This window comes from Entelurus aequoreus, linkage group LG27, assembly GCF_033978785.1.
Source record: "Entelurus aequoreus isolate RoL-2023_Sb linkage group LG27, RoL_Eaeq_v1.1, whole genome shotgun sequence".
Taxonomy (NCBI): domain Eukaryota; kingdom Metazoa; phylum Chordata; class Actinopteri; order Syngnathiformes; family Syngnathidae; genus Entelurus; species Entelurus aequoreus.
In genome coordinates, this window is record NC_084757.1 from 701,560 (window position 1) to 716,520 (window position 14,961).

General features: G+C 38.2%; 1 protein-coding gene across 1 annotated transcript in view; it reads right to left on the reverse strand.

Annotated features, from left to right (window-relative positions):
* LOC133644325 (kinesin-like protein KIF1A) overlaps nt 1-14,961 on the reverse strand; it is a 116,130-nt gene that overhangs the window by 18,688 nt on the left and 82,481 nt on the right. The window contains exons 37-38 of the mRNA XM_062038722.1: nt 11,849-11,954; nt 6,687-6,713 (exon numbers count right to left, since the gene is read on the reverse strand). Coding sequence (XP_061894706.1) covers nt 6,687-6,713; nt 11,849-11,954 — 133 coding nt within the window. The remainder of the gene's footprint in view (nt 1-6,686; nt 6,714-11,848; nt 11,955-14,961) is intronic.

Sequence of the window (14,961 nt, forward strand, 5' to 3'; positions counted from 1 at the left end):
GAGGTCAGGGAACAAAAGGTCACCATGGCAAGAAAGAAGGTGTATGGCAACATGCTGACAGGACAAGCAGCTGACAGGAAGGTGAGCACAAGTGGAGTACCTATGGTCAAGTTCCCGGGAGATGCTGTGAGGAGGAAGAAGAAATGGGCAGAAGAAGACAGTGAGAGGCGACGGGTGCAAGACCATGGACGCTACACTTCAACCCACCCATGAATAGACAAACAGTCCGCACGGTTCTTTTCAACATCAAGTCAGAAAACTTGTATATACTTTTGGGAATGTGCTAACCTTGCAAATGACTTCTTTCCCTATCAAATACAGTGCCTGGCAAAAGTAACAGACTATAATCTTCTCCTACACTTTGGACCGGGCGGCTAATTTATGGACTTTTGTCCGCTAATTGCCATAAAAATAATAGTTTCCATTAAAGCCAAGCAGAGTACTGAAATGGTGTGCTATGGCGCCATCTTTTGGACCAGTTGAAAATGTACGATTCTTCATTCATCACTCCAAGCAACGTTTGTAAGTTTCACACTTTGACTAAAACAACTCATACTTGCTAAGATGTCTGTAGGAGTGTGTGGAGGGGGGGCGTGGCCTGCGGGCCTGCAGCCAGGCGGGGTGTGCCAGGACCGGCCTCGAAGTTAGCCACAGGTGCGTAGATGGAACCACCTGGGCCTTGTTATCTAATCACCCGTCGCTCTGTATAAGCAGCAACCGGGAGGAGAGACGTTGTTGGAGAGCGAGAGCAAGACGAACATTCACAAAAAGACGACTGCTGAAAAGCGCTAAGAGACTTGTTTGGAAAAATAAAACTGTCTTTGAGCAGATGTAGGCCTGCCTTCCAGTGGGTCCTCCAGACCACCAAGCATTTCCTGGCGAGCCCGTTTCATTGTTCTAAGACGGTTTTATTTTTCCAAACAAGTCTCTTAGTGCTTTTCAGCAATCGTCTTTTTTGTGAATGTTCGTCGTGCTCTCGCTCTCCCCCAGCTCCAACAACGTCTCTCCTCCCGGTTGCTGCTTATACAGAGCGACAGGTGATTAGATAACAAGGCCCAGGTGGGGCCATCTACGCACCTGCCGCTGACTTCGAGGCCAGTCCTGGCACACCCCGCCTGGCTGCAGGCCCGCAGGCCACACCCCCCTCCACAGAGTGTTTTCATGCATATTTGTCCATGCTATGGTAACGTAATGAACCTGGTATGAGCTAATATGCTAACGCGTCTACGAGCGTGTGCGTTAGTATTATTAACTTAAAATGGCATTATTTTTGTATCGTTTCACTTTCACAAATTCCTCAGTAAAATCACCAAAGTGTCACCGTGGTGTTATTGAGTTTAGCTGATTGGAGAGCTGGCTTGCGCAGCTTCGATGACTTCTGTTCACTGATCAGCCGTTTTACTGCCTTGTTACAGACCCCGTCTGGAAAAATTACAAGATATTTCTGTGTAAATAAGTCATTTCACAACGTATATATCTGCGGCTTACAGTCATTCTAAAATGTAATGGGTGTGGCCAAGTTTCACTTTTAGATCTTGAAGGGGGAATTAATGGAACCAGATCTTTTCCATATATCCATATTTAAGTGTTACTTCTTTCCTTCCATAGTCATATTACAAAATAGCTAGTATTCTTCCTTCTTTCTAGTCTGCAAAGTAAGGTGTAGGCCTTCTAGCAGGAGTGCAGACAGTAGTGAAGTGAAGTGAATTATATTTATATAGCGCTTTTTCTCAAGTGACTCAAAGCGCTTTACATAGTGAAACCCAATATCTAAGTTACATTTAAACCAGTGTGGGTGTCATTGGGAGCAGGTGGGTAAAGTGTCTTGCCCAAGGACACAACGGCAGTGACTAGGATGGCGGGAGCGGGGATCGAACCTGCAACCCTCAAGTTGCTGGCACGGCCGCTCTACCAACCGAGCTATACCGCCCGAGTAGAGATAACTCAGGGAGTAGTCTAAACAACGGGGGTGGGAGCGAGGGACAGAGGGAAGAACACAGGAGTTCCGGGGTTTTGGGAGATCGAGCTAGACTGGGCTAGGGAACGCTTCTGTACTGGATTTGGTCTAACGTTTGTCTTCAAAGCTTTGAGAATAAACCACAAAATACCAACTACTGCCTGGTGATGAATTAAAACGTCAGCTTATGTGCCACTAAAAGAATTTGGGAGTGACCAGCAGCTTAAAATCCCTGGGAGGAAGAGCTGGTCAACGCGACAGTACACAGAAGATCTATTAAAACCTCAAAAGGCTTAGTGGCCACATGTGTGGACGGCACCTTTTAGCTCTTATTTCCAAAATTGTGTACACTACTGAATTGGGGAATGTGGACACTTATACTGCCATCTGGTGGTGTCAGAAGAGTATAACATACAATGGAATTTGGAAAAAAAAAAGTGTAAAAATAAGAATTAGCATGTCACTAAACATGAAGTACACGTTTGTGTACTTATGGACTAAATCATATCAAAAGATGATTCTTAGTTTTTATTCTAATTAGGGTCCAATAAGCCCAAATAGCAAAGAGAAATAAAAAAAGTGTGTAAACAAACAGCTTGGGCCTTAAGAGGTTAAGACTCCCAACTTTGCAGCACGAGTGGCGATCCAATGTCTCACCATAAAGAGACATTTTAAAAAGGCGCCACTAAAATGATGTAAGAATGCTGCTGCTCGAGTCCTGACTAGAAGCAGGGAATATGACCATATTAGTCCAGTGCTTAGGTCACTGCACTGGCTTCCTGCTGCTCAGAAAATAGACTTTAAAACTGTGTTCAAGTGCCAAAGTCATTGAAAATTTGCGGCGCATTATGAAGGCTAAAATAACAGAAGGGAGACTGTTGAACAACTTAAGCTGTACATCAAGCAAGAATGGGAAATAATTCCACTTCAGAAATGTGTCTAATCAGTTCCCAAACCTTTACTGAGTGTTGTTAAAAGGAAAGGCCATGTAACACAGTGGTAAAAATGACCCTGTGACAACTTTTTTGCAATGTGTTGCTGCCATTAAATTCAAAGTTCGAGATTATTTGCAAAAAAGAACAAAGTTTCTCAGTGTGAACATGAAATATCTTGTCTTTGCAGTCTATTCAATTGAATATAAGTTGAAAAGGATTTGTTGTATTCTCTTTTTATTTACCATTTACACAACGTGACAACTTCACTGCTTTTGGCTTTTGTAAATGAGAGTCAGAAACGTGATAACACAAAATCATAATCAGCTCATTTTTAAATGTTGCAATAATAAAACCGATGTTATAATCCAAAACAATTAATATTTACTAGCAAACAAAAAAGTACAGAGAATTGGTAGCGTTAATTACTCGTATCGATTCCATAGTACCGCAAATTGGTTCCGTATCGGTTCAAATGTGAAGGGTGCCCACCCCTAGATGTGAGCCGGATAAACCCTTCAGTGAATGACTTGTCATCCTGTCAATGTTCTGGAATGTTGTCTTGTTGACACACAATTCTTACATCCAATTCCTGGCTGCCAACTTCCAAAAAAAAGCAACAAAGGGTTACTGACGCACAGACTTCCTAAAGTCGCCACGCGAGAAACCATCATAAGTTCTCCTATTTTTGGAGCGTCCTAAAAATGACGAAGAGAGCTACGTTCAAAACGCACCAACATCATGTCGGCGTTCCTTTGGAAGAGACCTTCATAAAAACTGGGTCATTCTAGTTATTTTTATCAAGGAAACAATAAGATGTATTATGACTGTATTATGCTGATGGTATATATTTATACCATGAATTGATTAACGTTGAACAAGTTGAAAAACTTATTGGGGTGTTACCATTTAGTGGTCAATTGTACGGAATATGTACTGTACTGTGCAATCTACTAATAAAAGTCTCAATCAATCAATCAATCAAACAGTAACTTCCATTGACACAAATATTACTATTCTGAAATATTGGCTATCACTGTGTTGCTGTTTATTCCTTAAGGTAGTACCATAAGGTGTACCATAAGGTGGTGTCATATCTCCATGCTTTGACGTCACTACAAAAAAAACATAAACAAACGTTGTAGCATAGAGCATTTCAACAATAAAAGGGAAAAAAGTACACAAATATAAATAAATAAGATAAATAAGAATACAAATTTCCTTATAAAAAATATAAATACAATTGGAATAAATATTACGACATAAATAAAAGAGGAACACAATAGTATGTGTGTACTACTTTATATATCTCAAAAATGGTCCAGAAAAGTCTATCAAAATAAATAAATAGAAATAAAAGTCAATCAAAATAAATAAATAGAAATGACTGTATACTTTCTTCCCACGCTTACAAAACAGTGCAGCTAATTTATGGATTTTTCTCGGCTAACGCCCATAATGTTCAATATTCCACAAACAGTGTTATTAGAACACGGAGAGAGACGCCGAAACGGTGCGTTATTGTGTGTGCTATGGCGCTCTCTTGTGGACGAGTTGGCTCATTGGCGGTACTGCAAGTTGAAAAAGTACTTCCTGTTTGGATTTGAGCGTAGCGTTTTTACTCGTACGGATTCTTCATCCATCACGCCAAGCAACGTTTGTAAGTTTTACAATAGAACTAAAACAATTCTTACTCACTAAACCGTCCCATCTGTGATGTCTGCAGGAGTGTTTTCATGCATAATTGTAAGTGCTGTCGTAATGTACTCAAGCCAGCGTCATTAGCATTAGCTAATATGCTAACACGTTTACAATGGTTAGTATTAGTAACTTTTTTTTGTATTGTTTCAGTTCAGTAAATGCACCAAAACGTCACCTGAGTCTCTTCAGCTGATTGGAGAGCGAGCCTCTGCAGCTAGTGGGTCCATGACTTCTGTTTTGTTTGAGCAACCGTTTTACTGCCGTGTTACAGGCACCGTTTGGAAACAAATAAGGTATATATAAATAAACATTTGCAAAATATTCTGTACCGGTATACAGTCGCAATCAAAAGTTTACATACACTTGTAAAGAACATAATGTCGTGGCTGTCTTGAGTTTCCAATCATTTCTAAAACTCTTATTTTGTTGTGATGTAGTGATTGGAGCACATACTTGGGTCTACTGAAAATGTGAGCAAATGTGCTGGGTCAAAAGTATACATACAGCAATGTTAATATTTGCTTACATGTTCCTTGGCAAGTTTCACTGCAATAAGGCGCTTTTGGTAGCCATCCACAAGCTTCTGCTTGAATTTTTGACCACAAAATTGGTGCAGTTCAGCTAAATGTGTTGGCTTTCTGACATGGACTTGTTTCTTCAGCATTGTCCATTGGGAAGGCCATTCTAAAACCTTAATTCTAGCCTGATTTTAGCAATTCCTTTACCACTTTTGACATTGTCCTGTTGGAACACCCAACTACGCCCAAGACCCAACCTCGGGGCTGATGATTTTAGCTTGTCCTGAAGAATTTGGAGGTAATCCTCCTTTTTCATTGTCTTATTTACTCTCTGTAAAGCAGTGGTCCCCAACCACCGGGCCGCGGCCCGTACCAGTCCGCGGACCGATTGGTACCGGGCCGCACAAGAAATTTAAAAAAAAAAAAAAAAAAAAAAAAAAACTTTTTTTTTTTAAATTTTTTTTTTAATGAAATCAACATAAAAAACACAACATATACATTATATATCAATATAGATCAATACAGTCTGCAGGGATACAGTCCGTAAGCACACATGATTGTATTTATTTATGTAAAAAAAAAACAATTATTTTTTTTTTTTTTTAAACACACCCCCCACCCACCCCCCACCGGTCCGTGGGACAAATTTTCAAGCGTTGACCGGTCCGCAGCTACAAAAAGGTTGGGGACCACTGCTGTAAAGCACCAGTTCCATTGGCAGCAAAACGGCTCCTAAGCATAATACTACCTACACCACCATGCTTGACGGTAGGAATTGGTGTTCCTGGGATTAAAAGGCTTCACCTTTTCTCCTCCAAACATATTGCTGGGCATTGTGGCCAAACAGCTCAATTTTTGTTTCATCTGCCCACAGAACTTTCCTCCAGAAGGTCCATGTGATGTCATTTAGCGGAACTGCACCAATTTTGTCAAGAGGAGTGGTCAAAAATTCAACCGGAAGCTTGTGGATGGCTACCAAAAGCGCCTTATTGCAGTGAAACTTGCCAAGGGACATGTAAGCAAATATTAACATTGCTGTATGTATACTTTTGACCCAGCACATTTGCTCACATTTTCAGTAGACCCATAATAAATTCATAAAAGAAGCAAACTTCATGGATGTTTTTTGTGACCAACAAGTATGTGCTCCAATCACTACATCACAAAAAAAATAAGAGTTGTAGAAATGATTGGAAACTCAAGACAGCCATGACATGATGTTCTTTACAAGTGTATGTACACTTTTGATCTGCGGCTTATAGTCCGGTGCGGCTTATACATGTAAAATATTAATTTCTTCTAAAATGTGTTGGGTGCGGCTTAAATAAACGAATGGCTCACAACCGCGAATCGGTCCTCAACGTTCACCTAAAGACTGGATATGTTGGCGAACGTGGTGTCTCATAAACGTAGGATAGGCCCCCCTTGAAGGAGTTAAGAAGGTTGTGATGAAAGCCAAGCGAGCCATGCAGACACGTGTCCTTCAAAGACTGAGGAGGAGAGCTTCAACCACACACAGAGACAGAATGAACATAGGGCAGGAGGAGGGGATGATGAGGATGACACAAAAGAATATACCTAGGCATGTCGGAATCAAGAAACTGTCTGTAAAAAGCACATGTGGGACAAAAACAACAGGAAAAGGGAAGAACATTCCATTAGTGGACTGGAGGGAGAGAAACAGCCATTTGTACTTCATGTCTTATTTCCCGGGCACAGCACAGGACCTGCTTGAAGGGAGTCCAGGTCCCTGAGGGACCAGGAGGACCACTGAACAGCAGCTGGTGGATTTATATTCCAAACATGTTTTTTTTTTTTAAGGAGCATTAGCCAAGCAACGGAATGAGGCAAAAATAATACTAATAGACATGAAGTCATGCATGTGAAGGTGCACCACCAAGTCATTCTAGTCGTCTACCAGTGATCATCATCACTTTCCACTTTGGAGCATTTAAAAAGGAAATGTGAAGAAGACAACTTCCACTAATCTGGAGAGACGTAAAGTAAGTTGGAGTGTGTGTGTGGGAAATGATTAAAATGACCAAAATAAGGTAAATATGGTACATATTACATATTGTTACGAAGGTGTCTGTTTACTACATTATATATAAACTTGCAGTGTGTATATTGTACATATTGTTATGAAGGTGTCTGTTTACTACATTATATATATACTTGCAGTGTGTATATTGTACATATTGTTATGAAGGTGTCTGTTTACTACATTATATATGTACTTGCAGTGTGTATATTGTACATATTACATATTGTTATGAAGGTGTCTGTTACTACATTATATATATACTTGCAGTGTGTATATTGTACATATTACATATTGTTATGAAGGTGTCTGTTACTACATTATATATATACTTGCAGAGTGTATATTGTACATATTACATATTGTTATGAAGGTGTCTGTTACTACATTATATATATACTTGCAGAGTGTATATTGTACATATTACATATTGTTATGAAGGTGTCTGTTACTACATTATATATAAACTTGCAGTGTGTATATTGTACATATTACATATTGTTATGAAGGTGTCTGTTACTACATTATAAATACACTTGCAGTGTGTATATTGTACATACTACATATTGTTATGAAGGTGTCTGTTGCTACATTATATATATATACTTGCAGTGTGTATATTGTACATATTACATATTGTTATGAAGGTGTCTGTTGCTACATTATATATATACTTGCAGTGTGTATATTGTACATATTGTTATGAAGGTGTCTGTTACAACATTATATATATACTTGCAGTGTGTATATTGTACATATTACATATTGTTATGAAGGTGTATGTTACTACATTATATATATACTTGCAGTGTGTATATTGTACATATTACATATTGTTATGAAGGTGTCTGTAACTACATTATATATATACTTGCAGTGTGTATATTGTACATATTACATATTATTATGAAGGTGTCTGTTACTACATTATATATATACTTGCAGTGTGTATATTGTACATATTACATATTATTATGAAGGTGTCTGTTACTACATTATATATATACTTGCAGTGTGTATATTGTACATATTACATATTGTTATGAAGGTGTCTGTTACTACATTATATATATACTTGCAGTGTGTATATTGAACATATTACATATTGTTATGAAGGTGTCTGTTACTACAATATAAATACACTTGCAGTGTGTATATTGTACATATTACATATTGTTATGAAGGTGTCTGTTACTACAATATAAATACACTTGCAGTGTGTATATTGTACATATTACATATTGCTATGAAGGTGTCTGTTGCTACATTATATATAAACTTGCAGTGTGTATATTGTACATATTACATATTGTTATGAAGGTGTCTGTTACTACATTATATGTATACTTGCAGTGTGTATATTGTACATATTACATATTGTTATGAAGGTGTCTGTTACTACATTATATATATACTTGCAGCGTGTATATTGTACATATTACATATTGTTATGAAGGTGTCTGTTACTACATTATATATATACTTGCAGTGTGTATATTGTACATATTACATATTGTTATGAAGGTGTCTGTTACTACATTACATATATACTTGCAGTGTGTATATAAAACATTGATGGAGGGTTTTGAGGTTGTCTTAGAGACTTTGAAGACTACAACTGTGACTACCATTAGCCGCATCTTCCAAGAGTTTTTTAGCATCTTCAAAATCCTAAAAAAAAAGAAGAAAAAAAAAGGTGTGTTCTTGTCTCTCATGATGATTGTGAACGATAGGCAAAATCCCCCAAAAAGTGTATTCCCCCTTTAAGAACCTTTGCTTTATGTATTGGAAACAATGCAAACAACAAATCAATACAAATATTGATATCAGCAGGAATCATACATACTTTTACTATTTTGTAGTGTGGAAAGTTAGAAAAGGTTTGATAAAGTGAAATTACTTAGAGAATGAATTATTTATTTTCAACCCTGTGCTGAAATGGACTTATGCTGTCTTTAAGTTGAAGTGGAGTGGTAATTGAGTGGTAGTGGTAAATGGCGACACCTAGTTGTCACAATGAGCTCATGACACAGCAAGTCAAATGATGTGGACACGTTTGTTACTGGATACTTTCTAATACTGACTTGGGGACTTTGTATGTGTAAGTAATATGTAACTAATTATGTTATACTTGTTTTTACTGACAAATGTCAAGTTTTACACGGCAATATTTATCAATTATTTGTCGCGTATATCTAGCTTGTGTGCTGTTGTGTGCTTAGCTGTTGTGTAGCTGCTAGCTCCTAGTAGCCTGTAGCCTAGCATGTTTACCTTTTGTAAATGACTTTAGTAAAATAGGTTAAATTGTGTGTTTATTGGAGGACATTTGGATGCTAACAAGTCAACACTCTGCAGGACTGCTTGTATCGCACATGATATCACACACGAGTAAACACTCTGCAGGACTGCTCGTATCGCACATGATATCGCACACAAGTCAACACGCTGCAGGACTGCTTGTATCGCACATGTTATCACACACACAAGTCAACACTCTGCAGGAATGCTTGTATCGCACATGATATCACACACACAAGTCAACACTCTGCAGGACTGCTTGTATCGCACATGATATCACACAAGTCAAAATTCTGCAGGAATACTTGTATCGCACATGATATCACACACACAAGTCAACACTCTGCAGGACTGCTTATATCGCACATGATATCACACACACACAAGTCACCACTCTGCAGGACTGCTTGTATCGCACATGATATCACACAAGTCAACACTCTGCAGGAATGTTTGTATCGCACATGATATCACACACACACAAGTCAACACTCTGCAGGACTGCTTGTATCGCACATGATATCACACAAGTCAACACCCTGCAGGACTGCTTGTATCGCACATGATATTACACACACAAGTCACCACTCTGCAGGACTGCTTGTATCGCACATGATATCACACAAGTCAACACTCTGCAGGACTGCTTGTATTGCACATGATATCACACAAGTCAACACTCTGCAGGAATGCTTGTATCGCACATGATATCACACACACAAGTCAACACTCTGCAGGACTGCTTGTATCGCACATGATATCACACAAGTCAACACTCTGCAGGAATGCTTGTATCGCACATGATATCACACACACAAGTCAACACTCTGCAGGACTGCTTGTATCGCACATGATATCACACAAGTCAACACGCTGCAGGAATGCTTGTATCGCACATGATATCACACACACAAGTCAACACTCTGCAGGACTGCTTGTATCGCACATGATATCACACAAGTCAACACTCTGCAGGAATGCTTGTATCGCACATGATATCACACACACAAGTCAACACTCTGCAGGACTGCTTGTATCGCACATGATATCACACAAGTCAACACTCTGCAGGACTGCTTGTATCGCACATGATATCACACAAGTCAACACGCTGCAGGAATGCTTGTATCGCACATGATATCACACACACAAGTCAACACTCTGCAGGACTGCTTGTATCGCACATGATATCACACAAGTCAACACGCTGCAGGAATGCTTGTATCGCACATGACATCACACACACAAGTCAACACTGCGGGAATGCTTGTATCGCACATGATATCACACAAGTCAACACGCTGCAGGACTGCTCGTATCAGAGCGCTAATAGTGAAAACTTTAGATGCACACTCATATAATCCTACAAATACTTTTACTGCTATCAGACCAATATTGGATCGGAACATCGCTAGTTGGAAAAATAAAAATGACCGTGGAATCGACTTTTTTTTAAAGTATATTTTCATTTTAGGACTTACATTTTCCATCCATTTTCTACCGCTTGTCCCTTTAATCAAGCTATTCAAGTCGACAGAGCTCAGCAATAGTCAGGGAAAGTGGATATTGCGCATTTTGGGTTTTTGCCATAAAAAACAAGATTTTCTTTGACAAAAAGGGTATAAAAAATGTTTAAAAATCCAACTTTATATTGAGGGATATATATATTGTATTGGTTTAAAAATGTCAAAATTGCTTCTCTTTCTTCCCCTCCATTTTTCTGCATCATTTTGTATCTCTAGTTATCATTACGTATATGTATTGTTGCATTTGAACAACTGTATTGTTGATAATAGAGGTAAATTATTGGTATTATTCATTATCAATAGCGCTATTTCTATTGGTATTTGTATTGCTCCATTGGTAGTGTAATAATGCTCATTGTCATTTCTGTATTATTATTTATTTCACTAACTGCTTCTTTGCTATCACTTTTACTACATATCCTATTTGCTGATGTTGCTCTATTGTTGTTGTTGTTGTTGTGTTTGCTGTTGTTGTTTTTGTCTCTCTGTTTTATCCCCCTCTTGTCCCCACAATTTCCGCCTCTGTCTTCCTTTTTTCCTCTTTCTATCCCCTCCTGCTCCGGCCCGGCTGCACCAAATGATAATATAAATACATTTAATAAAGTCAAATACAAATAAGGCAACGAGAGAAGTATCCCACACTTCTCTTTTGTAAAGTCAATCTGAACAGCCGATATGGGCATCTACATCTACTATATGATTTGCCTGAGAAGCTGGACAGGACAAAAAAAAAAATGTCAAAATGGTTGCCGCATTTTTAGACTTTTCAGTGTGCATCCCTCAGTGGAAACAGCCCTGGTTTGGAATAAGGTGCTAGTGATTCATTGCCCGTGAAGCATAACAGGTGTTGTTGTGCACGTTGCAACAGTGTCTACCTGTCGTCCTGCAAGGGCTTGACGTAGCCGGCAGACAAGATGTTGAGGGACAGAATATTAGGGTCCACCAGGGTCTCGTCAGATTCAGGCGTGTTGCGGAGACGTCCTGGGGAAAAAAAGAGCAGAACACACACACTCACTATTATAGTCTTGTTTCCAACAGGATGTAACAAATCTAACGTTATATAATTTTTCATACACAGGTAAGTGGCAACACAAAGTGATGTCCAGAACAAAAGAAAGAGGAGAAAAAAAAATGCACATACATAGCAGGAACTGTTAGGGACATTATTCAGAATTACCTCTCACACTACTGAAATCATCTTCTCTCACACACACTACTGAAATCCTCTCATACACTACTGAAATCATCTTCTCTCACACACACTACTGAAATCCTCTCATACACTACTGAAATCATCTTCTCTCATACACACTACTGAAATCATCTTCTCTCACGCACACTACTGAAATCCTCTCATACACTACTGAAATCATCTTCTCTCATACACACTACTGAAATCATCTTCTCTCACACACACTACTGAAATCCTCTCATACACTACTGAAATCATCTTCTCTCATACACACTACTGAAATCATCTTCTCTCACGCACACTACTGAAATCCTCTCATACACTACTGAAATCATCTTCTCTCATACACACTACTGAAATCATCTCATACACACAACTGAAATCATCTTTTCTCATATACACTACTGAAATCCTCTCATACACTACTGAAATCATCTTCTCTCATACACACTACTGAAATCATCTCATACACACAACTGAAATCATCTTCTCTCATACACACTACTGAAATCCTCTCATACACACAACTGAAATCATCTTTTCTCATATACACTACTGAACTCCTCTCACACACACTACTGAAATCATCTTCTCTCATACACACTACTGAAATCATCTCATACACACTACTGAAATCATCTTTTCTCATACACACTACTGAAATCCTCTCATACACTACTGAAATCATCTTCTCTCATACACACTACTGAAATCATCTCATACACACAACTGAAATCATCTTTTCTCATATACACTACTGAAATCCTCTCATACACACAACTGAAATAATCTTTTCTCATATACACTACTGAACTCCTCTCATACACACAACTGAAATCATCTTCTCTCATACACACTACTGAAATCATCTCATACACACTACTGAAATCATCTTTTCTCATATACACTACTGAACTCCTCTCACACACACTACTGAAATCATCTTCTCTCATACACACTACTGAAATCATCTCATACACACAACTGAAATCATCTTTTCTCATATACACTACTGAAATCCTCTCATACACACAACTGAAATCATCTTTTCTCATATACACTACTGAAATCATCTTCTCTCATACACACTACTGAAATCCTCTCATACACACAACTGAAATCATCTTTTCTCATACACACTACTGAAATCCTCTCATATACACTACTGAAATCATCTTTTCTCATATACACTACTGAACTCCTCTCACACACACTACTGAAATCATCTTCTCTCATACACACTACTGAAATCATCTCATACACACTACTGAAATCATCTTTTCTCATACACACTACTGAAATCCTCTCACACACTACTGAAATCATCTTCTCTCATACACACTACTGAAATCATCTCATACACACAACTGAAATCATCTTTTCTCATATACACTACTGAAATCCTCTCATACACACAACTGAAATCATCTTCTCTCATACACACTACTGAAATCATCTCATACACACAACTGAAATCATCTTTTCTCATATACACTACTGAACTCCTCTCACGCACACTACTGAAATCATCTTTTCTCATATACACTACTGAAATCCTCTCATACACACAACTGAAATCATCTTCTCTCATACACACTACTGAAATCCTCTCATACACACAACTGAAATCATCTTTTCTCATATACACTACTGAAATCATCTTCTCTCATACACACTACTGAAATCCTCTCATACACACAACTGAAATCATCTTTTCTCATATACAGTACTGAAATCCTCTCATATACACTACTGAAATCATCTTTTCTCATATACACTACTGAACTCCTCTCACGCACACTACTGAAATCATCTTCTCTCATACACACTACTGAAATCATCTCATACACACTACTGAAATCATCTTTTCTCATACACACTACTGAAATCCTCTCATACACTACTGAAATCATCTTCTCTCATACACACAACTGAAATCATCTCATACACACAACTGAAATCATCTTTTCTCATATACACTACTGAAATCCTCTCATACACACAACTGAAATAATCTTTTCTCATATACACTACTGAACTCCTCTCATACACACAACTGAAATCATCTTCTCTCATACACACTACTGAAATCCTCTCATACACACAACTGAAATCATCTTTTCTCATATACAGTACTGAAATCCTCTCATATACACTACTGAAATCATCTTTTCTCATATACACTACTGAACTCCTCTCACGCACACTACTGAAATCATCTTCTCTCATACACACTACTGAAATCATCTCATACACACTACTGAAATCATCTTTTCTCATACACACTACTGAAATCCTCTCATACACTACTGAAATCATCTTCTCTCATACACACAACTGAAATCATCTCATACACACAACTGAAATCATCTTTTCTCATATACACTACTGAAATCCTCTCATACACACAACTGAAATAATCTTTTCTCATATACACTACTGAACTCCTCTCATACACACAACTGAAATCATCTTCTCTCATACACACTACTGAAATCATCTCATACACACTACTGAAATCATCTTTTCTCATATACACTACTGAACTCCTCTCACACACACTACTGAAATCATCTTCTCTCATACACACTACTGAAATCATCTCATACACACTACTGAAATCATCTTTTCTCATACACACTACTGAAATCCTCATACACACTGTTGAAATGATCTTCTCTCATACACACTACTGAAATCCTCTCATACACACTATTGAAATAATCTTCTCTCATACACACTACTGAAATCCTCTCATACACACTACTATTGAAATCATCTTCTCTCACGCACATA